This window comes from Cherax quadricarinatus, chromosome 51, assembly GCF_038502225.1.
Source record: "Cherax quadricarinatus isolate ZL_2023a chromosome 51, ASM3850222v1, whole genome shotgun sequence".
Classification (NCBI taxonomy): domain Eukaryota; kingdom Metazoa; phylum Arthropoda; class Malacostraca; order Decapoda; family Parastacidae; genus Cherax; species Cherax quadricarinatus.
Genome location: NC_091342.1, coordinates 10797099 through 10824187, shown reverse-complemented (window position 1 = coordinate 10824187; position 27089 = coordinate 10797099). Strand labels below are relative to the sequence as shown.

At 40.6% G+C, this 27089-nt stretch overlaps 1 protein-coding gene across 1 annotated transcript; it reads right to left on the bottom strand.

Annotated features, from left to right (window-relative positions):
• LOC128694656 (uncharacterized) lies at positions 1–26864 on the bottom strand. The gene is made up of 7 exons (XM_053784842.2): positions 26716–26864; positions 5125–5207; positions 4863–4983; positions 2927–3136; positions 2546–2743; positions 1811–1959; positions 1–129 (listed from the first exon to the last, which is right to left on the bottom strand). The coding sequence occupies exons 1-7, from the start codon at positions 26717–26719 to the stop codon at positions 67–69; spliced, it is 828 nt and encodes a 275-aa protein (XP_053640817.2). The 5' UTR covers positions 26720–26864; the 3' UTR covers positions 1–66.
• Positions 26865–27089: the final 225 nt, after the last annotated feature.

The following is a 27089-nucleotide window of genomic DNA, read 5'->3' as shown; positions in this document are numbered from 1 at the left end:
TTGCCATTTATTCTTTTATTAAGCTAACGAGACAGATGTGGAGGAAGTTTAATTTCCACTATGGACCTAGTATTCAAACTGCCACTTCCCTGTGGCACCCCAGCCTGTGCAGTAGCCAATGTGAGTCACCTGAAAAAAAAAAAAGTTAAATTTTAAATTTAAAGCAAAAAATTCAGACACCAATACAATATCCTGTAAAATATTACATTGTCAGGCAAGTGCAGTATGTTGCAGAACATTAAATCAATGTGTAAACAAGCTAAAGTATTCCAAAAAATGTTTCAGAGAATCATTAAAAGGCAGTTTATGAAGTTATCTATAACCATTTTCAGTATTAGGCATCTATAGCTGTAGAACTATTTTAGTGCTTTTATTTAAAAGTTTACAAGTCTCTGGCATGGGGATAGAACCCGCGATCAGAGATCGTGGGTTCTATCCCCACCCGTGGTATGGTTTGTTTGCAATATTTAGAGTCATTTAATTTTGTACTTTGGTTCCCAGGCATAAATTTCCAAACAGTAGCAAGAATATTTTCAGGCAGCCATTCAAGAGTGACCAAGAGTTTTGGAAACTGATTAGAGGCACTACTAGGAAGTGATTTTAATGCCATTATTGGAAAAGACTAGGGGTGGTTTTGATAAGGACTTCAGGTTGTTCAACTATATATCTTTGGTTAGACCTCGTTTAGATTATGCTGCACAGTTTTGGTCACCATATTACAGAATGGATATAAATGCGATGGAAAACTTACAAATGAGGATGACAAAGTTGATCCCATGCATCAGAAATCTTCCCTATGAGGATAGGCTGAGGGCCCTGAATCTGCACTCTCGAAGAGGCGTAGAATTAGGGGGGATATGATCGAGGTGTATAAATGGAAAACAGGAATTAATAAAGGGGATGTAAATAGTGTCCTAAAAATATCTAGCATAGACAGGACTCTCAGCAATAGTGTTAGTTTGAAAAATTCAGATTTAGGAAGGATACAGGAAAGTGCTGGTTTGGTAATGGAGTTTTGGACGAGTGGAACAAACTCCCGAGTATCGTCATAGAAGCTAAGACGTCATGTAGTTTTAAAAACAGGTTGGATAAATACACGAGTGGGTGTAGGTGGGAGTTGGACCTGACGAGCTTGTGCTACTAGGTCAGATGCCGTGCTTCTCTAAGTGAATGTAACTGACCTGACTAGGCTAAGGCATTGGCTTAAGCCGGTGGGAGAATTGGACCTGCCTCGCATGGGCCAGTAGCCTGCTGCAGTATTCCTTCACATGTTAACATTTTTGCTCTGATTTTACTTTGCATTTATATTTACAGTGTACAGATAGTGCATCTTCAGCATTCATGAAAATAAAACTTTTCATAAATAAATTTTACTGTATTTTAACCACTGTCTAGTTAAGATTTTTTTTTAAGGGATGTTTTTAAGATACTGGGAAAGGGGAGAGAAGGTTGACAAGACCCATCATGCTGGTAGTCTGGTACTATGGCCTTGGTACTGAATTTCAGTAGTTGAATCTCTAGTTCACTAGCAAAATTCTTGCTAACATGGGTATCCAATGACTAAAGATTCCATTCCGGTAAACTAAACCTTGCTAAATGTATTAGAAATTTATACTTTTAAAAACTTTTTAAAAGTATAAATTCCCAAGTGAAATTAACTTTCAAATTCAATTACAAACAGGTTAAAAAATTATTTAAGCAGTCATTTTCAGTTCCATCAGCTAAATATGAAGTTTTCTCGACCAAGCCAGCATAAAAATAGGAATTAAGGATAAATTCTAATGAAATTCTTTAGTCAAGGAGGTATTACCTTCCAAGGTTCTGGATCTGTCCACTCCATGAAGGGATCCGTGTCCTTGTAGCCAACCCTGATACGACCATTCTTGAAGGACACCCAGAACTTCCGGGCTTCTTCAGCACATACTACGTCAGGGGTATCTGCTTTAATCATGTCTTCTCCTATGGGAAAAGATTACACCAGTTAAACAAGATACTTTAAAAGTTCAATCTTTTATTCAAAACTTCAGTGAAGTTACAAGTAGCAGCTGTCCCAAATTCACGTTCATACTTTTCTTTACCCGCAAATACTAAGTATACTAGAAATCTACCCAAGAAAATTACATTAGCCAGTCTTCAAATAAACATCTTTTAAAATTCAATCACTCGCTGGGTAAAATTTATGGAGAAAAAAAAAAAAAAACCTTGCTGAACCAAACAATATTACAGTTATGTGAACAAATGGGCAAACCAAGAAAATAGCGAGGCAATTTTCGAACCAAGACAATAGGAAGTTATTGGGTGAAAGTCGATAGCTGAAGGTATTTTAACCATCTATATATATAACATTAGTACGAGATAACATCCACTTAAAACTTGGTACCTATAGTGTACCCAACCCTCGTTCTTCTGTAGTATGCATTCAAGAGAGCAAGTTTCCCCTACTTAAATTATTTAGCTACTATACATACTACCCTAGTTATTTTAGCAGGGATGTTAAGAGAAATGCACTTCAGTAGCTTTACAAACAAGAATTCTCAAAATTTACCCTTATTGAGGCGGATGGCAGAGTGTTGGTTCTCCCAGCCACCAATGAATACTTCGTACATGGGTGTAGTATCTTCTGGTCCAGATGTTAATGCTAAATGGGCATCGTTGCTACAGGAAACACTAAATTCAAACGTGTCGCCATATACTGGTATATAGTTGTAGGTAAGGCAATCTTCGGTGGCAAATTTTCTTTCACCTGTGGGCAATTTCAAAAATAAATTTTATGCAACTAGTATAAACTTTCCTGCATACTTCTGTTAATGTACAATATAGTGAATGAAACTCAGTAACTTTAGAACCAAGATGTTATGAGCTGACATGCAATACACTGCTATCTGTAGGAGAAAGTTATACATTAAGAAATAAAGTGGACCCTTACCATGGAACTGCCACCAGCCAATAGCACCCCAGCCAGTGGAGTAGCCATAGTGAGTGATTGAGAAAGGCTCAGGAATAGGGGCCTGCATGAATGGCTCCCACTCACCACCCTTGCCAACACGAACCTCATCGTGGTCAAAAGCAATCCAGAATTCTCTGAATTCCTCCTCGCTCAAGATGTCTGGTGTGTCCACCTTCACCAAGTCGTCAGCTGTGAGGGTCATCAAAATTTAGTATTTCGTGCAACTTATGCCTACAAGAATTTAAATTAATTTTCATCCGTCCGAGTCAAAGATTCCACTTTGGAAGTTATATTTAACTTTCTTTACCAAGGTAAATTTGAATTAAGAATCAGGATTATACCAGATACTGCAAGGTTATTGAAACCTCAAAATACTGTGCCTTAAAAGAACTTATTAAATAAAACAAAAATATTTTCTAGAGCTTAAACTGTCTACCAGTTCACATTAACTATCGATTCAAATATTTTTCACACTATGCAGTCTTATCCACAATTGTGTAATTAAAGTGTTTGCATATGTAAGAAGAACTATTCAAAAGTGTTGTGTCCTGTGGAGTGGCTCCTGCCATGGATACCTCTAAGAAACAACAGTTAAGGTGACCCAATTTGAGGGGTTGGAGAGGTGGGGGGGGGTGAAGGCCTAGATAAACTGATTTAGCAAGTAACCTTTGTAAATATGGCAATTGGTGTTTGTTTTACAAAGCCGAGAGCTTTGACATGTAATATGAGAAGTTTTAAAGCATTTGACTAACACTGTCAAGGCATTTTTTTAATCTAAAGTAAATAGTGTAGTGCTGTATCCGTCTCCGATTAAAAAAAAAAAAGCACTACAATGACTAATTTTATTATGTCAGCGTTAATAATACGAGTCCTGTTAATGCATTCCTCCTGCATTATTTTAGCTTTCTTAATATTGCTCTTCCCAACAGTCACCATCGGAACTTCCATGATAACCTTTGTTTCTGCCAGACTCTGCCATTAATTAGTGACCATATTCCTTCTCAAACCTCTTTCAACTATACCACCACCATCCTCTCAGCTTTCCACCAGACTCCCACCATTATCTTGTATACCGTCTTAGGACTGAAGCCATTTATGGCGAACTTTCCTTATTCGCCTATCATGGCATACATGTGCGCCTACAACTTTTTGGCATCACCATACCACTTCCACCCTAATTACAAACCATTTGACCGACTAGCGTTGGTTGGCCCAGTTCAATAAACAAATTATGAAAGTTACGTTAATATTAGTCTCCTTTATGCCATCAACGATCACCGGCAGTTATTACCGAAATCTCATGTCACCCCTTTTCAATACAACCATATACGGCACATTAAATAAGCTTTTCTTGTACATTTATATTTGAATAACAAGTCAGGTTAGGTTCAGGTGAGGACAGGAAAGTTTTGTCAGGTCACTAACCGAGAACGCCACCTGTATTTACAGTCAGGCTGAGTAACTCGCAGATGGCACGACAATTTACATTTTTTCATCGCCGAATAATTTGCCTACGAGTCTTTCTTGCTGTACAAAAGTTTCACATGATGAAGTGTGCAAAATTCTATCTAGCAGTTGGCAGTTATTACCCAAACCTGCCTGACATTGGCTAGTCTTAATATACGTGTAATTTTTTTTTTTTTTTTTTTTTTTTTTTTTTTAGCTGCTTATGCATTAAGGTAAATGGAATTTTGTTTCATACTTACAGCTATCCACTAGGTTGCATGGAATATTAATGAAAGTGTTAAGGTACATTAATATTTTAATGTATGGCTCAATTTTTTTTTCCAAGCTTAGCCGACTAGTATAAAGGGAAAGTTTTCAACTGCAAAGTGAAACAAAGGATAATAGTACAAGAGTTTCATTAAGAATCTGTCAAAGTTTACATATTTTTGGAGAAAAAAAAAAGGCTCACTTTTCTTGAATCTGATGGCAGAAGCTGCACCTTCCCAGCCACCAATGAACACTTCCAGCATGGGGTCAGTCTCCTCGCTGGCAGAGGTGAAAGCAATGTGGGCATCATGGGCGGCCTTCACCTGTAATAAATGATAGAGCTTCAACAATTTGTAAAAAAAAATGACCAATAGCTACAAAAGTTGCAATTAAGAGTCAAAGTTACATTTAAGAGGTACATTAACCATGTATGCCACGGCACTATTTAAAATAAAACTACTTGCCTGGAAGTGTAGTGTCTTTCCAGAGATGTTCCTGTAGCGGTACTCCTTGTTTTCATCAGTACCATATGAGGGCCAGTCGTCAGCTGTAATTAATGAAATTTGTACATAAATATCAGCAGTCATGTTTAGAGTCGGATAGTTCGAAAGATATTATGAAGGTGATCAATAAAAGTCCAGAAAAATCTGCTGTGGGTATTTGAACATTAGGTTAGTATTAATGTTTTGACCCACCTATTTCAAGTGTTCTTGCTTAAGGGTTATCTTTTAAATAGTTATTACACGTGAATCACTACACTGAATATGCTAGTATGTACCAAATTGTTTAAGCTATCCTGATCATTTGGATTCAATCTAAAAGCTGTAGTTACTGAAAAGTCTGCTAGAATTAGTGTGAAGACAACATTCAGCCCGCCTTCCCTCCTAGTCAAAGGTTTAAAAATATGTATAACCCTGGTAGGTTTAGCGCTTCCTTTTGATTAAAAATATCTATACCTTCCATGCACACTGTGTAGGGCATTTTGTACAAATATTAAACCTAGACCTGAACAAGGAGAGTAGCAAGAGAAAAAATTACAAGTATTCTTTTTGCACCTATCCTGCTCAACCCAAGCAGAATCCCCCTGTACAGAAAAAAAAAAAAAAAAAAAAAAAAGGAACAGTTTTACCTCGTCAATATTAAACACCCAAATATGACGCGAATGTTTGTAAATTGTCATGCATTATTACTCAACCACTATAATTAGACCCAAAATTAATTACCGTTAATTACCCTTCATATTACAAGTATTCTAGTACTTTATTACCTAAGTAATGTAAAAGAGTATTTAAGACCAGGTATTATGCAACTGGTCTAAACTAATTTGGTATACTTTTAAGCCTACTCTTAAGTTTGACTGAAAGGCTATAGTCTTAATTACCGTATTTATATTTCAGTTCTATTATGAAGTCCACAAGGGGACACTGTTTAAACTATTGTACCCATCTCTGCTCTAATTTCCCCTCACGGAAGGTTCCTTGATGTTGGTGAGGAGCTCTTGATTTAGGGAATTGGATCTGTGCTCCAGTTCCCCGAATTAAGCCTGAATGCCTTCCACATCCCCCTAGGCGCTGTATAATCCTACGGGTTTAGCGCTTCCCCCTTCATTATAATAATCTGCTCTAATTCAACTCCATTTTCCTTGGCAGACAGACAGGCCTGTAGAGTAGCGCTCCATGGGTTGAAATTGCGAGTCAAGGCAAAAACCATACACGTATACATTAAAACGAGAACCTAAAATGTCTGAATAGCATTAAAATTAGCAAAACCGACATGGGTAATACATCTCTAAAGTAAATAAATTGAGTGAAGACTAGCAGGCTGACTAACATACAAGGACCAGCCTACATATGTTGATCTTTATAACAAGAGCCTTGATGCATTACATTTAATATACTTTCATGATCTTTGCATTTAATGTGTAACCGCTACTACATTCAAGAGCTCTAAACCCGAAGTCATCGTCGTACAACGTCCTGGAAGAAAAGGCAGGTCCAGTTAGAATTGGACAGCATGTACAATGAAGTTTATTTTTAAACCAGTTACTGGAAGCTTTAAATTAAAAGTTACAAGAAAAATAAAGACTAGAATTTACTATGCAAAATCATGGGAACAAACTAGCTGGATTTATCTAGTGCCAAGGGAACTAGAAGCAAGCGGGTTCAACCCGGTACAAGAGCTCAAATTCCTTTAACAAAAGGACCGTCAGCATAATGTCTATCACTCAAAACTTTCCTTAAAAATCTTAAGTGAATACCTGGTTCAGTCTTAAATCCCTACAAACATTTAGATACCTCAGCGAGAGATTTTTATTTTTTTTTTTTTTTGGGGGGGGGGGGGGCAGTAGTGCACGCGTGAGCGGCTGGGTGTAGCCAGTTAGGGGCGTGGTTTAAGTTTTTATAAAAGACAAGAGGGCACAACATTAACCTCCATTCACTATATATAAAGTACAGAAAAAAAACTACAAACAAGCTTACATTTACGTTGTGAAGAACTGGGCAAAACCTATGACCCTCAAACTAGGGCTCGAGGCTACTGTTTACATGTAGAGTTCTGAAATATTTATTAGCTGCACGATAGTGTCTTGTGGCAATTGAAAACTCATTCAGGTTGCATGCAGAGAGTACGTGGTTAAATCTCCAGCACGAGTGGAAACGTTGGGCAAGTTTTCTTACACTTGTTGCCTTTGTTCACCTAGCAGTAAGTCGGTACCTAGGTGTTAGTAGACTGGTGTAGGTCGCATCCTGGGGGACAAGATCAAAGGACCCCGTTTCAGTCCTATGACAATTGTGGATTTTTTTTTTTTTTTTTTTTTACAATTTCCTAAATATAGAACATGTGAATAATACAAATTATAAAATATGATGCTGTTTGGACTGAGAAATTTCGAGAGGGTGGGTGGAGAATAGCCAGTCGGGACGCTGGGGAGACGCCATTTTGAATAACAAAAAAAGGCACAATACCGTGACTGGAACGATACACAAATAACCCGCACATAAAAGAGAAGCTTACGACGACGTTTCGGTCCGACTTGGACCATTGAACTTGTGAACGCCTGTTGTCGTGGGAACTTTTTAATAAACTGGCGTTCTCCAAGGCCTAATGGGGTGTATCGGCATTAATTCTTAATTTAGAAATTGCTGACTATGTTCCTGCTGAAGAACTGAAACGGGAAATTTATGGAACCTCAAGAATTGTGTGGCGAGGACGGAAAAATAGAGGACTTCAATGAATCCTTCCCAACAATACACCGAAGTGCCTACCCATAATGTACAGTAGTTTTTGTATTGGCCATCGTAAATTCTAGCTGCCAAAGGTTAGGGAGTTTCATAAGCATTAAGTTTTCCAGTAATTAAATGGTAAGCGGTAGTTTTTTTTTTTTTTTTTTTTTTTTTTTTAAACAATAATTTATGTAGGAGAATGCCGGGAACAATGGGTTAGTAACCCCTGTGGAAAATACTGTATATATTTTTCGGAAGTACGGTAATTTATAGGTAAATAGATGCCCTATATTGTATTTTTAATAGTAGTATGTTATCAAAAATGGGAAATCTGCGGCTAGGCAGGACAGTCGCCATTTTGGTTTGAATGAGCCAAGTAAACGTTAGTGTAATGGGAAGAATTTTTCGTGCTCTAGAGGTTAAAATTGGGTTGACATCTCTCAAATAGCAGGCAAAATTGTTGGATGTGCAGTCCTGCATAACTTGAGATATCAGGCGACTGAACAAGACAGCTCCAGGAACCTCAGATAAGTCTTGTTATAACTCTGGCCAGTTATTTTCATGTATAGACAGTGAGGTTTTCCCGAGTACCATACAACTTAATCTCCAGTCAAATTGGCGAGTGTTATGATTAAGATATATTCTCCTTCTGTTATATAAATGTGCGTATATACTATAATCCTTTTTTCATTTTAATATACAGTCCACAAATTTATATATTTACCAGCATTCCTGGTGATGTACATTTCATTTAATTAATAGGTCCAGAGCAACTTGTGGATATGACAGGGGTAGGTATCAAAGGGGGACATTTTTTGCGACCTAGGTGTCCCAAATTCCTACTTGTCTAACTGATAAATAATTATCTATGTTCATTTACTGTTATGTATATAATGATACATTCAGATAAATGCAATTTTCCACAACCCCTTCTGTATAAACTACTAAAAACAAGGAAAAGAAAAAGATTGGGATGTTTTAATGCGTGCAGATAAGAAATGACTGCTAATGTTATGAATGGCAAAACAGTGATGGAGTGAACGATGGACGTTTCTTTTTTGAGCCACCCTGCCTTGGTGGGAAACTGCCGACGTGTTAATAAAAATTGTATTTAGTGTTCCCAGCCGACCTAATCCTATACATGTAGTCCACTAAACTTCAGTGTACCAGAGTAGCAAGTTTTAATTTTATAATCATTAAATTTATGTCAGGTCTAGTTTTCTGTGAAAGTGGTGAAGTGGAGAGTCGAAGGAGTAACAGTTTAGTGACCTACTGTGACAAATCCCACGTGCCTTAACCAAATTACTTTCAGACAATAATTCAGGCAACACCCTGTAAACCTCCTGCAGGTGATTTGGTGGTAATTTTTCACAACACATCCTTGATGCTTAAACCTCAGGGTTAAAAATCAGAATAAAATTCTACCCCCTTTATTAAAACTTCACAACCAGTGATTACCTAGACCCTCTTAACATATCAACGTGCCCAAAATACGGCAAACAAGATTAAATTCTTAAAAATTAAATTTTATATTCATGGGGAGCGCTGTCTAGCATTAGGAACAACATTAGGAGAGAAGTAAATAATGAAAATTGTTATAGGAATGCAGTTAGAAGCCTGAGTAGACCTATAATCCACTATAACATGTACATAGATAAGTATGTTTATGGAGCAACTTGCAATGTGAACAGACTGATTGATGTTGTAGTGACCAGGCTTAGGCTTGGTTACAAGTACTTCTGGCAGTTTGGGAGACACATGATCAAACTAAATGCAAATTGTGATCAGGCATATGGTCAGTATTTAACAATGACTAATTGTCCCCTTATTGAGGAATATAGAGGCAGTATAATAACCTATGTGAAATGTCAAGATCCTGTTACTGAAAATAAGATACCAGATATACTAAGCAAATTTCCTAAATTTGCTTTTAACAAATGAACTGTAGATATGCATGTAGATATAAACCCATATGTACACCTGTTAACTCTTTCGGGGTCTAGTTCCTAGGCCTTTTGTGTATCCATACACTCTTGCACTACCGTCCACAGGATGGATATGGGGGTGCACAAACTAGCCTCTTCGGTGGCAAAATCTAAGATTTAACTCGAAACCCTTAGACGCAGTGGTTCCCAAACTGGGGGTAAATTACCCCCTGGGGGTAATTTAACCATTTCTGGGGGGTAATGGAGGGGTGACAAAAAAAAAGTTATGAATTCTGAAAATCAAGAAAACAATGCGGTACCCGGTATGAGGATTATTGTTAACTTTGTCTTAGTGTATAAAGTTGTAAAGTAAACCTATTATAAGTAAGTAATAAAGTTAAACCAAATAAACATCAAAAACTAATATACAGTATTAGAAAAGAAGAAATATATAGCTAAGTGTGTGGAAACCCAAAAGTATTTTGACAAGTATGCCTCAGGACAAAAGTCCCTCAGTAGCCCAGATCGACCTGTCCAGTATGCGTCACTCACTTCCTGAGGCTGCCTCTATTTCACACTGTCAGTTTGTTGTGAGCATCAGCCGAGGTAGACATAAGCTGGTATGTATGTGTACTGCCCTGTGCAGTATATAGTTAGTATTTACCCACTGTTACTGTGAATTTGTAGCTATTATTAATTTTATATATAATGTATGTGTGGTTCTTACGTTTTCAATGGTTTTGCTAGGATTAGCAGAGTATGCAAGGCTGTATACGTTCACGTTTAGCCATATATATCAATAACAACATTTTGTGAAAGGGGTAACATGCTTTATGTGGCATGTTAAATTGGGTAACAAGCTGAAAAAGTTTGGGAACCACTGCCTTAGAGTATCATACAGCAGTAAGGGTAATGGGAGCCCTTCAGATTCCATCCAAGGAATGGAAACCAGGTCGAATTCCTTAAATAAAGTGTTTTACCGGAACAAAGGATCATCAAGTGGTTAAAAGATTTTTAATTAGAAAATTTAGAGTATCTAGCATCTCGTCTGCGGTAAGGCAGTGTGTAGGAGGCAAGGTCACTCAAGAGTCTTACCATCTGTTCTGGTGAGCTTACCTCATACCTTCACTCCTTCCCTTACCTACTTTTCCTGCCCTGCACGCCTGTACCTAAACACCTAAAGGCCTGCTTCTTACCTCTACTCTCCCCTTCCCTAAAGTAAACAAACACGAGACTTAAGACAGAAATACAGGCTTTACCCCCTCATCAGTAACCCTAAGCGCTCTCCCACTTGGTCTTGTCCCTCCCACAACATCTAAAGTGTTCTAGTGGGTGACGTCAGCAGCATATACACGATAAGTGGTGTAGTGGGTGTGGAGATCTTCACTGGAAGAAATTGGGATATTTGTCAAATCGTACAAGTCTCCACGCCTACATAAAATCCAATCCAATAAATGAACTTTCTAGTGAAGCAACTAAGCTAGACTGGACCAATAATGCACAATAAATTCATGAACACTTAAGGGGTCTTCACTAAAGTAAGAAATTAGACTAATCCTGAACAAACTACTTCCACTTCGTGCTAATATCCATGCAGCATCATTAATATCAATTTATCAAACTTTAATATACAGTATTAGACGAAAGAGGATTGCAAATATGCAGCCATCAATTTTTGCTTTATGTAACTTAATTATAGTTTTAGAAAGTTGAAATTTAAATGCGCAAATATATTCGGGGTTAGTCGAAGAAACCAAGCGAAATGGAGGAGCGTATAAGCGCTAATGCCATAAATACTAGGTTGTCAACTCTACAGATGAACCAAGAAACTTAGGAAACTAACTAAAAAGAAAAACCAAGCCTCCAAGCCTGACATTTAAGAACTTGCAACGCAAGAGACTTGCGTATATGATAATCCTACATCAACATTTTTGGAGGGTGAAGTCATACCTTACCAACACTAGCCTCCCAATCTTGTCCCGCCTCTGGCGGGTTTTGATCATCTCGGGAAGATTGTTTTTCCTTACGCAATTTTTATATACACTTAGAACGCCTGGTCAGATCGACTCAAGTTTCCAAAGTTGGTGCACTAACTTGGGAAAGATTCTCGTGTGCTAGGGGTGGTTAATTGTATGTATACCATCAGACTTTCAAGGCATTAGAGCAACATGGAGGCGGTAAACCAGTAGAGTCTTGTAGCGCATGAGATAAGAGGCATTCAGGTTAGATTTAAGGAAAGGGAGGCTGTCCTGTTCCTTGAACCTAATCCATCAGCATCAAAGCACCAACCTTGAGGGTGTAATATCTAGAGCGTCTTCGCAGAAGCTTGCAATTTTCAGATGTGAATCTTCAGAAGATTGAGATGCAAGTGTAGGCGGCAATTTGCCATTTTTTTTTTAAATGGCCATTTCTTTTATAAGCTTTAACCCGCTTTAACCTTTAAATAGGCGATTACTATGCTGGAATCTGCATTCCGAGCAATAAAGCGCAAGCTCTTCTGATCTACTCCCAAACTAAAGGCTAGTATAGCAGAATTTATATTTTTTTAGCAGTATTAGTATAGAATACCGACAGTGAGACACTTTGAATACCTAGGAATCTATAATGACGCTTCGCCAGCCAGTGGCTTCATTAATTCAGTACAGAAGTTATTTGATGGTGTTGAAACTAGAGACCTCTGTACAGAATTTATAAGCAATTGGCTGGCGAAACTTCATAAAGATACCCAGGTGTTGCTCCCGCGCGTCTTTTATACCATTACTGCTACTATACCTGTGACAATATCGTGGAGTCTATACAGAAGATACCGCCAATTGTTTTTGATACTCTGGTCAAACTTTGTAAGCTACCACATGCTTGCCTATACTTCATTTAAAGACTACGGTGAGCACAGACTTATTATCTCTCCTACTTTGTTTCAGACTTTCATAACCTTTATTTAAATTATAAAACCACTGGCTAGCCTAATTTTATAAGAACGGGTATTGCACACATCCTTTAAATTTTATGTAAATTTGGAACTTTAACACTTGTGATAATTTCAGACTATCATCCAACGTGCTTCAAGCATTAAAGTCAATTTTGAAGTGAAATTTCTGGAGCCGCTTCAAGAAGTGCTGTTGTAGGTAGGCAGATCCATATACGATAACTAAAGAATGCCTCTGGCGGTAGCTTTGAAGCTTCCAAAGCGAATGTCTTAGTGCAATATTCACTTTGTGCAAGTGCCAGTTTCCAATTATGTAAACCAGGATAATCTTTACGGGATAACTTTCAGGTCTTCAGCACTTTTTCCTCTCGTGTCCACTGAAATACAGGCGGGGGGCTGGCATATGGGATACGGATACTTTCAATTGAACAATCACCCAAATATGAAGTTTCCCACAACCTCTGCAGGTAAATTATGGAAAACAGACAAGATTCTTCACACTAAAAGCTAAACTGGTAGGATAAGGGTAGTCAAGTATAGCGTTTACTGTTGTTCATTTAAGTAATGTTAACACTAATACGTAAAGAAAAATAAGCAAAGAAAAAAAAAAAAGAGCCATATATAAAAAAGTATCTGGTGCTATTACCTGGAGAGGATTTCGGGGGTCAGCGCCCCCGCGGCCCGGTCTGAGACCAGACCTCATGGTAGATCAGGGTCTGATCAAGCAGGCTGTTACTGCTGGCTGCACGCAAGCTGACTTACAAACCACAGCCTGTTTGGTCAGGTGCTTACGTGCTTGTCCAGTGCCTGCTTGAAGACAACCAGGGGTCTATTGGTAATCTCCCTTATGTATGCTGGGAGGCAATTGAACAGTCGGGGGCCCCGGACACTTGTGTTATCTCTATGTACTCGTGGCGCCCCTGCTTTTCATCGGGGGAATGTTGCATTTTTTGCCAAGTCTTTAGCTTTCATAGGGAGTGATTTTCGTGTGCAGGTTTGGTACCAATCCCTCCAGGACCTTCCAAGTGTATATCATCATCTCTCGCCTGCGTTAGAGGGAATACAGATTAAGGACCTTCAACCGTTCCCAGTAGTTTAGGCGCCTTATCGTATGTGCCTCGTGAAAGTGTACACTCCAGGTCTGCAATGTCGCCAGCTTTGAAGGGGGCCGTTAGTGTACAGCAGTATTCCAGCCTAGAGAGCACAAGCGATTTGAGAAGAATCATGGGCTTGGTATCCCTAGTTTAGAAGGTTCTCATTATCCATCCTATCATTTTCCTAGCGGATGAGGTAGATACGTTTTTGTGGTCTTTGAAGACTACATCCTCTGACATTATCACTCCCAGGTCCTTCACATTACTTTTCCGCTCTATTGTATGGTTAGAATTTGTCGTATACCCTAATACATTTTTTTTTTTTATTTCGTAAGTTTCCCATATCAGAGTTGAAGTTTCTCCTCGTTGAACTTCATTGTTTTGAATGGCCCATTCGAAGACTTGGTTGATGTCCGCTTGGAGTCTCGTGACGTCTTTGAGGGAGGTCACTGCTGTGGTAATCCGGTGGTCATCCGCAAAGGAAGACAGAACTATGGCTTACATCTCTGTCAGAAATGAAGATGAGGAATAGAATGGAAGCGGGTACCGTGCCTTGTGGTACAGCTTTTTACCATGTCTTCCTGGGACTTTACTGTTTACTATTACCGTGTTCTATTTTTCAAAGTTATAGATCCACCTACCAACTTTTCCCAGTTATTCCTTTATTACGCATTGTGTGCTATTACACCATGGTCACTTGTCGAAAGCTTTTGCAAAGTTGTGTATACTACATCTATTTTGTTTATCCTCCACAGCATCCAGGACCTTGTCATAGTGGTCCAGTAGCTGGGACAGGCAGGAGCGACCTGCTCGAAACCCGTGTTGCCCTGGGTTGTGTAACTGATGGGTATCTAGGTGGTTGGCGATCTTGCTTCTTAGAACTCTCAAAGATTTTTATGAGACGAGATGTTAGTGTTATCGGTCTGTAGTTCTTTGCAATTGCTTTACTGCCACCTTTGTGGAGTGGGGCTATGTCTGTTTTTTTAGTGTGAGAGATGACCCTGTGGCCATTCTCCCTTAACAAAATGCTGAAGGCACACGATAGGGGCTTCTTGCAATTCTTCATGAACACTGAGTTCCACGAGTCTGGGAATAGGGCAGAGTGCATGGGCATGTCATTTATTGCCTCTTCAAAGTCTTGTGGAGTTAGAATAATATCAGATTTTTTAGATTACCAGATTGAGTTTCGTTCATAAAGAATTAATTTGGATTGTCGACCCTTAGTCTGGGCAGTGGGTCGGTGAACAGTCATATTGGGACTTAGCATCTCATTTCTTGGCTGTCATTTGTATGTCCCATCCCGCCTAAGCAGGGGCCCCAATACTGGATGTTTTTGCCTTAGATTTGGCACAAGTATTTTTTTTTTTCGATTTCCATTATGGCTTAGTTCTTTTGATTCTTGTCTCCTGTAAGATCCTTCAGCTTAAGTTCGATATTTGCAATTTCATTGACTAGTGCCTCCCTTTGTATTTCAGATATATTGGCCCCTCTCAGCAGCTCTTTTCGCCTTTATAGGGAACGTTTTTCTAGTTTACATCTTTCTTTTTCTTAATGGAATGTCTTTAGCAGATATCAAGAACCACAGAATTCATTTTTTCATTGCAAATGTTCGGATCCGTGTTTAGGATGTCTTTCCAGCTCGTTTCATTTAGAGCATGGTTTACTTTATCCCATTGTACATTTTTAGAAATTTAATTTTGTGAAGAGATCTTCATGACTGCTCACATTTTGCTGGTCAGGAGCCCTGTGCATACACGTCTGTACCTCTTATGTTGTGGTCCGCGTATTGTTTTTGATAGTTATATTACGTAAAATTAAGTTAAGAACCATGTAGTTAAAAACCTTTCGTTCATAATTTTCTTTAAATCAGAATGCAAATTCAGCAAGTTATTGGGCATCTGTGGAAAATACTATATATTCTCCAAAAATAGTGTATTTTGTATGTAAATTAGTGTAATATATTGTAGGTAATAAAAATTAATTTGTAAATAAAGAACCAGCGATGGGCGAGCGTCGCTGGGGAAGGGTTGAAAAGTTTTGAACTGACCAAGACAAACGTTAGTGAAAATCTAAAGAATTTTCGTCGCTCTTAGGAGTTATATTGGGCTTAAACCTCTCAAATAGGAGCCAAAATTGTTGGATTTGCAGTCCTGCATAATGTGAGCATTAGACGAATGGACAGGATAACTTTGTAGCCCCAGCTAAGTCGTTTCTATTTTGTGTTGAAATTCTGGCCAGCATTTACTTCATAAATTTAGGCAGGGGTTTGAGTATGAGACTCAAATCTCCAGACTAATTGTAGAGTCTCATTATTATAAATTCTCCTTCAATGTATATGTATTCACATTTTAAATATACAGTCCACATTTATAATGTTTTTACCAGAATTCCTGGTGATGTATATTTCATTTGAAATTAATATAGGTCCAGAGTGACTTGTGGAGAGAGATTATCGTAGGAGGACTTTTTTGCGACTTAGGTGTCCTAAAATTCCTAGTCTTTGTAACCTTGATAAAGAATAATTATCTTTGTTACCATTTACTGGTATGCATGTTACGAGTTACATCCAGGCAAATTTAATTTAACACAGCATCAGCACCCGAGGGAGTTTAAGGTAACTAAACCCTGCAGCTGTTGTCTGGATTGCTCCATTTGCATTTACCTAATCTTTTACAATCATTTGCTGCCTGACCACAGTAAAGTGCGGTTGTGCTCTGCACCCCTCTGCTGTTTGTAGGCGAGCTCCCTTGTCAGTTACCTGGCTGCAGTGGTGTGAAGTGGTGCTGTCATGCCTCTAACAATATAGGTGCACTGTGATTGTCAAGATGGCGGTTAGTCCGAGACGCCGGATAAATACTGTAGGCATAAAGCTACTTAGAGGAACGATAACGCCTAGTTCTGCGCAAGCCTTATTGCCAAAGGTCATCCGGGAGACGCATGGCATACAAGATAGTGACTTGTATGGAGTAGCATTAAATAGAGGCCAAAGAATTTTCGTCAAACTGCTATCGGCAACGGTTTATGAATCGTTAGTCACCAGGTTTCAGGATGCAAGTCTTAGCATCACACCAGCTGTCAGTGTAAGAATGATAGATGTTTTATGGCATACGTGGATCAAGTTACGCAACGTTCCCTTTGAGGCAGACGAGGCGGATATAAGGAAAGTTTCGGAGACGTATGGGATGGTGCATTATGCTCAACATGGTACGTGGGGGGCAGGCGCCTATGCTGGTTTTCCAGAGGGTTCTTTCAACCTCAAAATGATGACTGAGGCACCCAATACCGTCCTATGTGTATCTACAAGAATTCAGGATGCAGGCAATGGTAATGTACCCAGGACAACGACGTATGTGCCGCCTATGTGGCGAGTATGATCACATAGCGGCGACCTATGACAAGCAAAGACATGTGCCTGGACCTGTGGTGGACGTCGCAGCCCCTGCTTCAAAGGTGGCAGGTGAGGAACAAACATCAGATGGAGGGCGAGGTGTTTCGTGGAGCGAGATAGTGGATCGGGCACACAGGACTGGTGGAGAGTTGGAGTCCCGCCCCCAGCTGCCTGATCAGGTGTCGTCTCCTTTGGATAAGGAGGAGCAGCAGTTACAGGAGAAGGTTCTTGAGATTGAGGAGGAATTAGTCGAGGTGTTGAAGACTGTCACCACCTGAGAGGGACGTTACATCTGAGCGTGGCGTCATCGGAGAGTCGTTGCTTCCAGACAGTCAGACACATTTTGGGATGTGATGGTGGTTTGGAGTCGTCCGTTGAATCATTAAACCATTCTCAGGTGGAGGTTCATCGAGAGGCAACATCTGACCAAGACATGTGTAACATGACTCACGAGAAAGAGGGTGGCTACATCAAATTCTGATGACGTCCTAATGCCTGCACAAAGGCCTGGGAAACAGACTGAGGTGAAGTGTGAAGGTAGTGGTGTAGGTGGTGGTAGCCATGATAGGAGGCACCGGAAGAAGGGGAAGGGGGAAGAGAGCACTCTGAAGGTGTCAAACTTAAATTCAAGCTCTGGAGTTGTAAAGAGTGATGAGAGGAAGCAGGGGTGGAAACTTTAATAGGCCTTAGGTGTATGTTTGTAAATGTTAATGGGTTATGTAGCGGTATGAAGAGAGATTGGTTTCGTAATTTCCTGAATAAATCTAGAGTGGATGTTGTGTTCCTGCAGGAGCACAATTTTAAAGAGGGTAGGGTGTTGGAGGTGGCAGGATTTCGAGTAGTGACCCTGCCATCTCCCAGTCTAAAAGGTGGTGTGGGAATTTTAATAAGGGAGACGAGCCCATTTGTTTTGCAGAGAAGCGAGAGAGGGGGAGGGAGGGTGTTGCGTGTGGATGGGTGGTGGATGGGTAAGCATTTGTCTTTTGCGAGTGTGTATGTGCTGGCAGAAAATAACATACAGGTAAAGAATGATTTTGTGTGTGAGGATCTTTTGTTTTTCTTAAGTGCACTGCCAGAGGTGGCAATAGTTGGTGGGGACAAATAGTGTAATCAGGGTGGCTGATGTGGACCCAAAAGGGGCTGGATATGTCTGTGGCTCTTAGGGATTTATTAAGGGATGTTAGGTTACGTGATGCCTTGGGGGGGCGGGGGTTGAGACTGAATATACATTTGTTAGTAGTGGATATGCTGCGAGACCAAGATAGAGTACCTTTCAAAGGGAGTGGATGTGAAATCTTTCAGTACTGTTGAGGCTACAATGTCATATCATAGGGCAGTGGTGGTGGAGGTTGGGTGGGGGATGCTCGTGAACATATATAGAAGTTATTGGAAATTAAATATAAGCGTTAGGTGATGAGGAGGGGTTGGAGGGGTTTTCAGTCCTATGGAGGGAGCTTAGTGTGGAAGAACAGGGAGTGGATGACATTGACATGGTGGGATAGTGTTGCAAAGGAAAGTATTAGAAAGTTTTATGCGAGAAGGAAAACGTATTAATTTAAAATATGGACTGGCTAACTATTTAGATGATAGGTTAAGAGGTTGCTATGGGTGGGTGGGAATAATTTTCCTATGTATGAAATAGCTGAAATAAAGGGGAGGTTGAGGGTGTTGCAAAATGAAAGGTTTCAAGCTGTAAGGGTGCAGGCAGGGGTGGAAGAAGTGCTTTGGGGCGACAAGCCATCAGCGTGTGTTTTGCGGCATCAAAAGCAGAGGCAGGCGGTGACAGCTATCCCATGTTTAGAGGTAACCGAGATGGTTGGGAATTATAGAGCAGGGCAGGAGATACGAACCACGGAGGGGATGTGTGCCTATGCGGAGGCTTGGTACGAGAAATACTGGAACAAGGGGGGGGGGCGAAGTGGCGTTAGACAGTGTGTACGTATGAGACGTGTAATTTAGGAAATAGTGATAGAAAGGCTTTAGTGGGAATATTATGGCAGAGGAAATAGAGAATGCGTTAAGGGGAACGAGGAAGGGGAAAGCTCCGGGTACTGATGGTCTCCCGGTAGAATTTTATTTACATCATTGGACGTTAATAAGGGGATTTATAGTTAGGTTATTTAATCGTATGAAGGAGAAGGGCAAGTTGGGGGAGAAGCAGGTAACAGCAGTTGTAGTGTTGGTCCCGAAGGGCAAGGGGCAGCCCACCCTTCGGGAGTACCAAGCCATATCGCTGATGTGTGCAGACTTAAGATTTTTTTTTGCAAAAATTTTAGGTAATAGGTTCAAATGTGTTGTGGGGAGGGTGGTGTCAAAATCTCAGTTTGGGTTGCTGGGAAGGTCGATGATTGAAGGACATGGGATACTGAGAAGTTTTGTGGAAGCTAAGGGTGGGGGTGGAGGGGTGGCTTTGTTGGCTCTAGATTGGCAGGGAGCATATGATAGTGGAAAGGGGAGCTTTGCAGTTTATACTTGGGAGACAGGGTTTTGGGGAGGAAATAGTCGAGTGGGTAAATACGTTGTACAAAGGGGGCAAAAATGAGGATACAGATTAATGGATGTATGGGGAGGGAAATTGCAATGGGTAGAGGCCTTAGACAGGGATGCCCCATGTCCCAAATATTGTTAAGAGTTTCCAGGACCCCTTTTATAGAATGGTTGACCGTAGCTTATGTATTCCAGGCGAGGGAAGTGTGGTGGGTGGGAGGGAGGGAGGGAGGGCCTGGCCGGGTTTAATTGGATATGTTGACACCACTGTTCTCATTCATGAAGGGATGTCAATGGGAGTGTTGGACGAGGTTGTGCAATTATTTGGAAGTGCCACGGGTATGGAGGTAAATAATGCGAAGTCAAGGTGCATGGGGTTGGGTTCTTGGGTGGGGGAGAAGAGAGATGTAATGTTGTTAAAGAATGGGCGTGTCTTTAAAGATTTGTGGTATTATTTATAAGGATGACATGGTTGCAGCGCGAGAGGAAAACTGATAGGTTATTGGAAAGGATCGTGGGGCATCTAGGTGTTCCGAGACCCCAGCACCTAACTCTTATACAGCGAGTGATAGTCAAACATTTTATTGTATAGCAAGGTTTGGCATGTTGCAGCCGTGTTCCCAATTACAGGGACAGCGATTGCGGGGATTCTAAGATGGGTGTACAAATTTTTGTGGAGTTCACGTTGTGATTGGTTAAGGAGGGAAGTTGTAATGTTACCTATAAGTCAGGGTGGGTTGGGGTCGATGGATTTGAGGCGGAGGGCTAAATGTGTGTTTATTAAATGGGAAGTGTTGCATGAGGGTGTGAACGCAGGACAGATGGGAAGGATACAAGACAGGCTGGGTATGTGGTATCGAGGAATGGAGTTGAGGGAATGCGAAATCGTTTTAAGGGCTGTGATGTTGGTTAGGGAACTGAGAAAGGTTTGTATAAGGGATTTGTGTAGGTCACTTGTAGGTAGGTGCGTTGTCCCAGTTGAGGGTTTGTTCCCCCATGTATGCGTGGAAGAGTATTTGGTTTAGATTTAGTAAAATGAAGCTACACCCTCGGGCGCGTGAGGTGATGCTTCGTTTTCTGCATGGGATCCTTCCGTCTGGTGAGATACTACAAAACAAGACAGGTTGTAGAGGATAGGGGGTGTGGTATCTGTGGAGGGGATGAGAGCGTTTCATGTAGTTTACTTTTGTGAAGGGCTAGGAGGAGGTTAGGTGCTGGTTAAGTAGGTTGGTAGAGGGTGGGTGGCCGTGGGGTGTGTTTTGCGTGCTTTAAGTCTAGATATGGGTGGGTTAGACGAGGGTGTCATAAGAGCTTTAGATTATATCATGGTAGATTATATATATATATGTCGTGGGTGATGAGGGGGAGAGGGGATAGTGAGGAGAGAAGGAAGGTTCTTGCAGTAACGTTCTATCGTACGATGTGTCGTAACAGATTTGTATGGGAGGTGGGGGGGGGGGGATCAGGCTTTCTCAAGAGGGGTATAGAATGCTAACGTTAGGGATTCTCTTAAATCTGATAATGAGCGAGTGAAGGGGTTTTCATAGGTTGGAGGGAGTCAGGGGGTCACAGCGGGCTCTCCTCCTTGGGGGGGGGGTCGTGATAGTTGTGAATGTGGGTTTGGAATGGTTTCCTGGTTTTCATTGAGGCTTTATGGCATCCAAGTGCCGATGTAGAGCTCAAGGTCTCGTTATGATCGATATAACACTTTTCAGAATGTAGGTATAATATAGTAGATTTTTTTTTTTATATGTATTATTTTGATGTGTATCAGTCTTATATGACACGATTCTCGAGTAATAAGTTCTTTGCGACATGAAGTGTTTTAGTTTGTATTTATGTTCCGTGCTGGGTTTGTGCATGATGAGACATACTTTTATACCGTTTTGCTTTGTGCATACAGTGCTTCTGACTAATGTGGTTTTGTGAAACATTTTGCGTGTACGCGTGCATGTGTGTGTGTGTGTGTGTGTGTGTGTGTGTGTGTGTGTGTGTGTGTGTGTGTGTGTGTGTGTGTGTGTGTGTGTGTGTGTGTGTGTGTGTGTGTGTGTGTGTGTGTGTGTGTGTGTGTGTGTGTGTGTGTGTGCGCGCGCGCACCTAGTTGAGGTTGCGGGGGTCGAGTCAGAGCTCTTGGCCCCGCCTCTTCACTGATCGCTACTAGGTCACTCCCTGAACCGTGAGCTTTATCATACCTCTGCTTAAAGCTATGTATGGATCCTGCCTCCACTACATCGCTTCCCAAACTATTCCACTTACTGACTACTCTGTGGCTGAAGAAATACTTCCTAACATCCCTGTGATTCATCTGTGTCTTCAACTTCCAACTGTGTCCCCTTGTTACTGTGTCCAATCTCTGGAACATCCTGTCTTTGTCCACCTTGTCAATTCCTCTCAGTATTTTGTATGTCGTTATCATGTTCCCCCATCTTCTGTCCTCCAGTGTCGTCAGGTTGATTTCCCTTAACCTCTCCTCGTAGGACATACCTCTTAGCTCTGGGACTAGTCTTGTTGCAAACCTTTGCACTTTCTCTAGTTTCTTTACGTGCTTGGCTAGGTGTGGGTTCCAAACTGGTGCCGCATACTCCAATATGGGCCTAACGTACACGGTGTACAGGGTCCTGAACGATTCCTTATTAAGATGTCGGAATGCTGTTCTGAGGTTTGCTAGGCGCCCATATGCTGCAGCAGTTATTTGGTTGATGTGCACTTCAGGAGATGTGCCTGGTGTTATACTCACCCCAAGATCTTTTTCCTTGAGTGAGGTTTGTAGTCTCTGGCCCCCTAGACTGTACTCCGTCTGCGGTCTTCTTTGCCCTTCCCCAATCTTCATGACTTTGCACTTGGTGGGATTGAACTCCAGGAGCCAATTGCTGGACCAGGTCTGCAGCCTGTCCAGATCCCTTTGTAGTTCTGCCTGGTCTTCGATCGAGTGAATTCTTCTCATCAACTTCACGTCATCTGCAAACAGGGACACCTCAGTTTATTCCTTCTGTCATGTCGTTCACAAATACCAGAAACAGCACTGTGTGTGTGTGTGTGTGTGTGTGTGTGTGTGTGTGTGTGTGTGTGTGTGTGTGTGTGTGTGTGTGTGTGTGTGTGTGTGTGTGTGTGTGTGTGTGTGTGTGTGTGTGTGTGTGTGTGTGTCCCTATCGTATTGAGCCTTTGTCATGGGTCAGGCGTTATGTAATACTTTATGTATGTACGATTAGATTCTTTTTAAAGTTTATAATTATGGTCTGTACCCTGATACCGGTTTGGTGTCAATGCTAAGTTCTTGATGTTAAGTTTTAGTCTGTATGGTATACAGACATCTAGACCGTTTAGTGACGTAGTCCATTTGTGTAGGAGATTTTGTATATGGGTTTATTGTAACAGTATTGCGCCTTCAGTTTTTGTTCTAAGCTGTATTCTTTTTATGTTCATTCGTATGTTGGTATATGTAAAGCTGTATTGTTAGGGATACATATGTGGAAGTTCTAGCAAGATTATGATGTTAGGTTTTGGTTTTTTGATTAATGCGAAGGATGGGATTTAACTGATAACTTTTGTATATTTTCTGTTCTAGTGTATTGAGCTTTATGTCAGATGTCATGTTATATGTACAATTTATATTTATGTAAGGTTTTGCATCAATGAATGTGTATGTGTGTCACTTCACGACCCTGTGAAAGTTTTTTTTTTGTAGCTATGTTCTTGCCGTAAGTTATTGTTGCACGTTTTGCAGCAATATCTTGCGAGCATATAGATGCAATCCGTTTGTCAGTTAATTTGATTGAGATCCATACAGTTTCTTTATGTTTGTTAAAATGTATTGGTTTTAAATATAATAAAAAAAAACTTTTACAATACAAGGTAGATTTTTACTATTTACTCAAGTCATTCTGGTGAACCCGCGAATGCTCGGACAATAGGCATAACCATGTCCAGACCCTAGTACAGATTCTCGAAACAAAGCACCAGCGCCGAGTTGTGACCAGGATATGGAAATTAGTGCAGTCCTATTTAAGGCAGTGGTGAGCCTAGAAGAGCAGACTGTTCCAGAAGAATTAAGAGTAGGAATCACGCAGCATAAGAGTGGTTTCAGAAAGTCTAAGAAGCAGAGATTGCTTCCTCCATCCTCCTCACCATACTTTCGTCCGCAGCTAAATCAATGGCCGGCAGGCTACCCCATGATCCTTCAAGGTCGCTGTTTAGACTAGTGCAAGAGTTCGCACGAATATTTGGCGAATAACAATTGTTAGTTTGCCAGTGAATACTTGAGGGTGATTATATTAATGGGCAGTACCTAATTCTCAAACTTTAAATTTTTCTACCTTTTGTTCCCTAAAGTGCTAATTACTTTGACCTCAGCCGAAGCTTACGTTAAACCGTTTATGCCTTTGTTAATAACAGCCACAATTCTACCAGTTCTCGAGCGTATCACCTTTCCTCCCTCCGGATAAAAGTAATTACTAGGCAAGGATTCCATACAATTAAAGCATATTCAGGAATGTGCTAAATTTAACAAGTAAAAGTTTTTAAATACATAGCAAGCTGTGTGCTGCAGAATGTGTACGTACACCGCAGATAGTGTATTTAGATTAATATATGGTCCAAAATGATAAAGGCTCCTGCATATGGATGCCTGCATGTGCACCTGTATGAGCACGAGCGTGCAAGTTGTGTATTCGTTGACCAACAAGGTAGTCAGTACACGTTAGTTTCAAGGCGGGGGGGGGGTGCCATATTGAGAAGTGTCATGGGGAGGGGGCAAGCCGAGTGTCAAAAGGGAGAAGGAGAATGTGAGCGCGCACGCTGGTAGCATTCTCACCACATGTGAGGGAGGGGCGTGTACACTGGCGGGTGACCTTGGGCGTGCTCGTCTGGCAGTGGCAGAAATTTATTCCTAGTTTTTTTTCCTCCTTGTCAGTGACCCGAGCACGTCTGAACGTGACAGTTCCGTAGTTTTCTAAACAATTAAGTAGATTATACTTATAATTAACGGTGAATAACTAGGAGCAATACCCCGACGAATACACCGAATAACTCTTAAATATGAAACTGCAGGTTATTAGAGTTATTTGCGAATTAACAGAGGGTTAGTAGCTCAGAATAACCCTTAATGAAGCTACTGTCCTACTTCCACTGGGATCAGTTTTATCCTTTGACCCCAGGACGAGGCTACGTCTCGCTAATATCGCGTAGGATTAAAGCAGTATTTCAAGAACTAACGTCATGGGACCGGTGAATAAAAATAAAATTACAGGAATTTTGCTAAAACACTTCCCGCCATCCTGGCAGGCAATTGACATGCCCACCTACAAGAAAATGAAATCTCTTCAGTGTTCTGGATCATACATGACCTGCAATCACTAAATGATTGCTTGCTCCCTTAACTGACAGGGGAAAGGTGGCAAGTGCTGTTATCCTGAACCAGCCAGATGGTACCAAGATTTATTGGAATCTTTGACTAAGCTTTCGCCATAGTAACGTTCGAACTGTCATACCGCTAAAGTTTAGAAAGTTAAAAGTGGTTTATCACATTCTTATTACTTTCAATAACCCGAGACATGAATGAAACATTCTTGTGCATGAAACCAGTCACAAATTGAGATTAGAGCTAAACTTCTCTGGATTCTTTAGTCCTCCATGAGCATGAAGTCGGACATGCCTGAACTAGCATTAAACTAAGAATACAATTTCTTGAAAATCTATTCTAACTGCCTCGGATCACCAAGATCCGGGGGAGGGGGGGGGGTTAGATCCATGGACGCGAACTGGCCGCGTTGAGTGAAATACCCATATTGTGTATTTTGGCTTTCTAGCAGAGGCAATAACAGATCCGTTGATTAAGGAAAGTCTAGGGGTGGTAGAGGAAAAAGCAGCAGGAAGAGCTATGTTAGGAGGCAAGCTACCAGCATTATGGTGAGTAAAGAGTGGCACTCTGAAGTGGTATACTTTTAGAAGACTGGATTTTATATTAAGTCTTGCTATTTATCTTTAAATTTCTTTCATGAATTGACATTTAAGCCCCCCCCCCCGGTCTAACAGTCTGGCATAACATTTAATTTCCTTTATGAACATTAGATTTTCATTAACAGCAAGTTTACTCCTTTGGATATTTCTTTTTGAATTCTAAAGTATTGTACTTAAAAGTGGTAAGCTAATGGCATTTTATTATTTATCAAGTAGGGTTATTAATAAGTAGGAGGCTCATTCCTTATCCCTGGTTAGGACTAATTATGCCTACATAATTGTACACCTAGTAATAATTAGGTACTGGGGAGTTAGCGTATTTGAGAGTCATCCTGGGAAAGGATCTGCCAGACTGGTATAGTTTTAAATGAATAATTTTGCTGGGTTACCGACCCTCCCGAATAACACTTTCCCCATTCCTAAACTTTTAGAAAGCAAGCAAACCCTACAAGAAATAAGTGGTTTGCCAAAATGCCGAAATCTTTAGACTGCTGTTTTGCATTGGCTAGAAGAATGAGAAGACTTGAAATCTTAATTACTATTTTTTTTAAGGGTTGAGATCATTTTCTTTATCTCCATATTTTGTAATTACCCAAAATGATTATGACTAAACATATGTAAAGACGTAATTAGGTGGTCAAGATTCATTGCGACGAAGCTCAGTGGGTGAGCAAGGGGTGCAAAAACCAGCAGCTCATGTTGCACAATTAAAAGTCTTGGAACGCCCAGGTATCTTTGCTGCTGGGTGAATAGGAGTAACACTGAAGTTTCCATTTATGCTGGGATCGAACCCTGGTCTAATGAAGAGGGCAGAAGGTGCCACCCTAAACTAAACAATCATGTAGTTTTGTCTGCCCACAGTTCGTCAAAATCAGGGGCTTTTCCAAAAATAGTGAAATAATAGCCCGATTTAAGCGAGTAGTTGTCAGTAACTATTACCCCACTTAATTGTGAAAAAAAAAATATTAAAAAATGTCAAAAGCAAAACATACGCAAAGCTCAGATTCCAATTTGTGAAGTATTAGGGCCAGATGAAAACAATAGCATAATTAACCTCACCCATTGTTAAATGTTTGATGGTGATGAAGGCGCAGCTGTTACACACTGACACAAGACACTGTGGAAGCCAGGCAGGGAGCCGCACCCACCCAACCTTATATATACACACCCACTCAGCAGCCAGCTTGCGCGCGCACTTTCACATTAATAGTTTCTCCAGTTGTATCTGCAACTCTTGGTATAGCCCTAATATTTAAATAAATTTATGCATATTCTGGACTATTTGGAGGCTCACTTTACTTGACGACATTTGTAACTCTGTATAAGTTATTCTGTTACAGAAAGCAATCCTGGTATTTTTCGGAGGGAGTTGGCAGCTGAAACTTGACAGCCGGGTACTATTCTTCCTTAATACGGCTTCTCATGTAGTGATG

Bases quoted from the DNA above. Each gene is read 5' to 3' on its own strand.
- LOC128694656 (XM_053784842.2), bottom strand. The intron at 4,984-5,124 runs GCAAGTAGTTTT...CATTTATTACAG, and splicing joins GAAAGACACTACACTTCCAG to GTGAAGGCCGCCCATGATGC. The intron at 1,960-2,545 runs GTAAATTTTGAG...CTTTTCCCATAG, and splicing joins TGCCATCCGCCTCAATAAGG to GAGAAGACATGATTAAAGCA.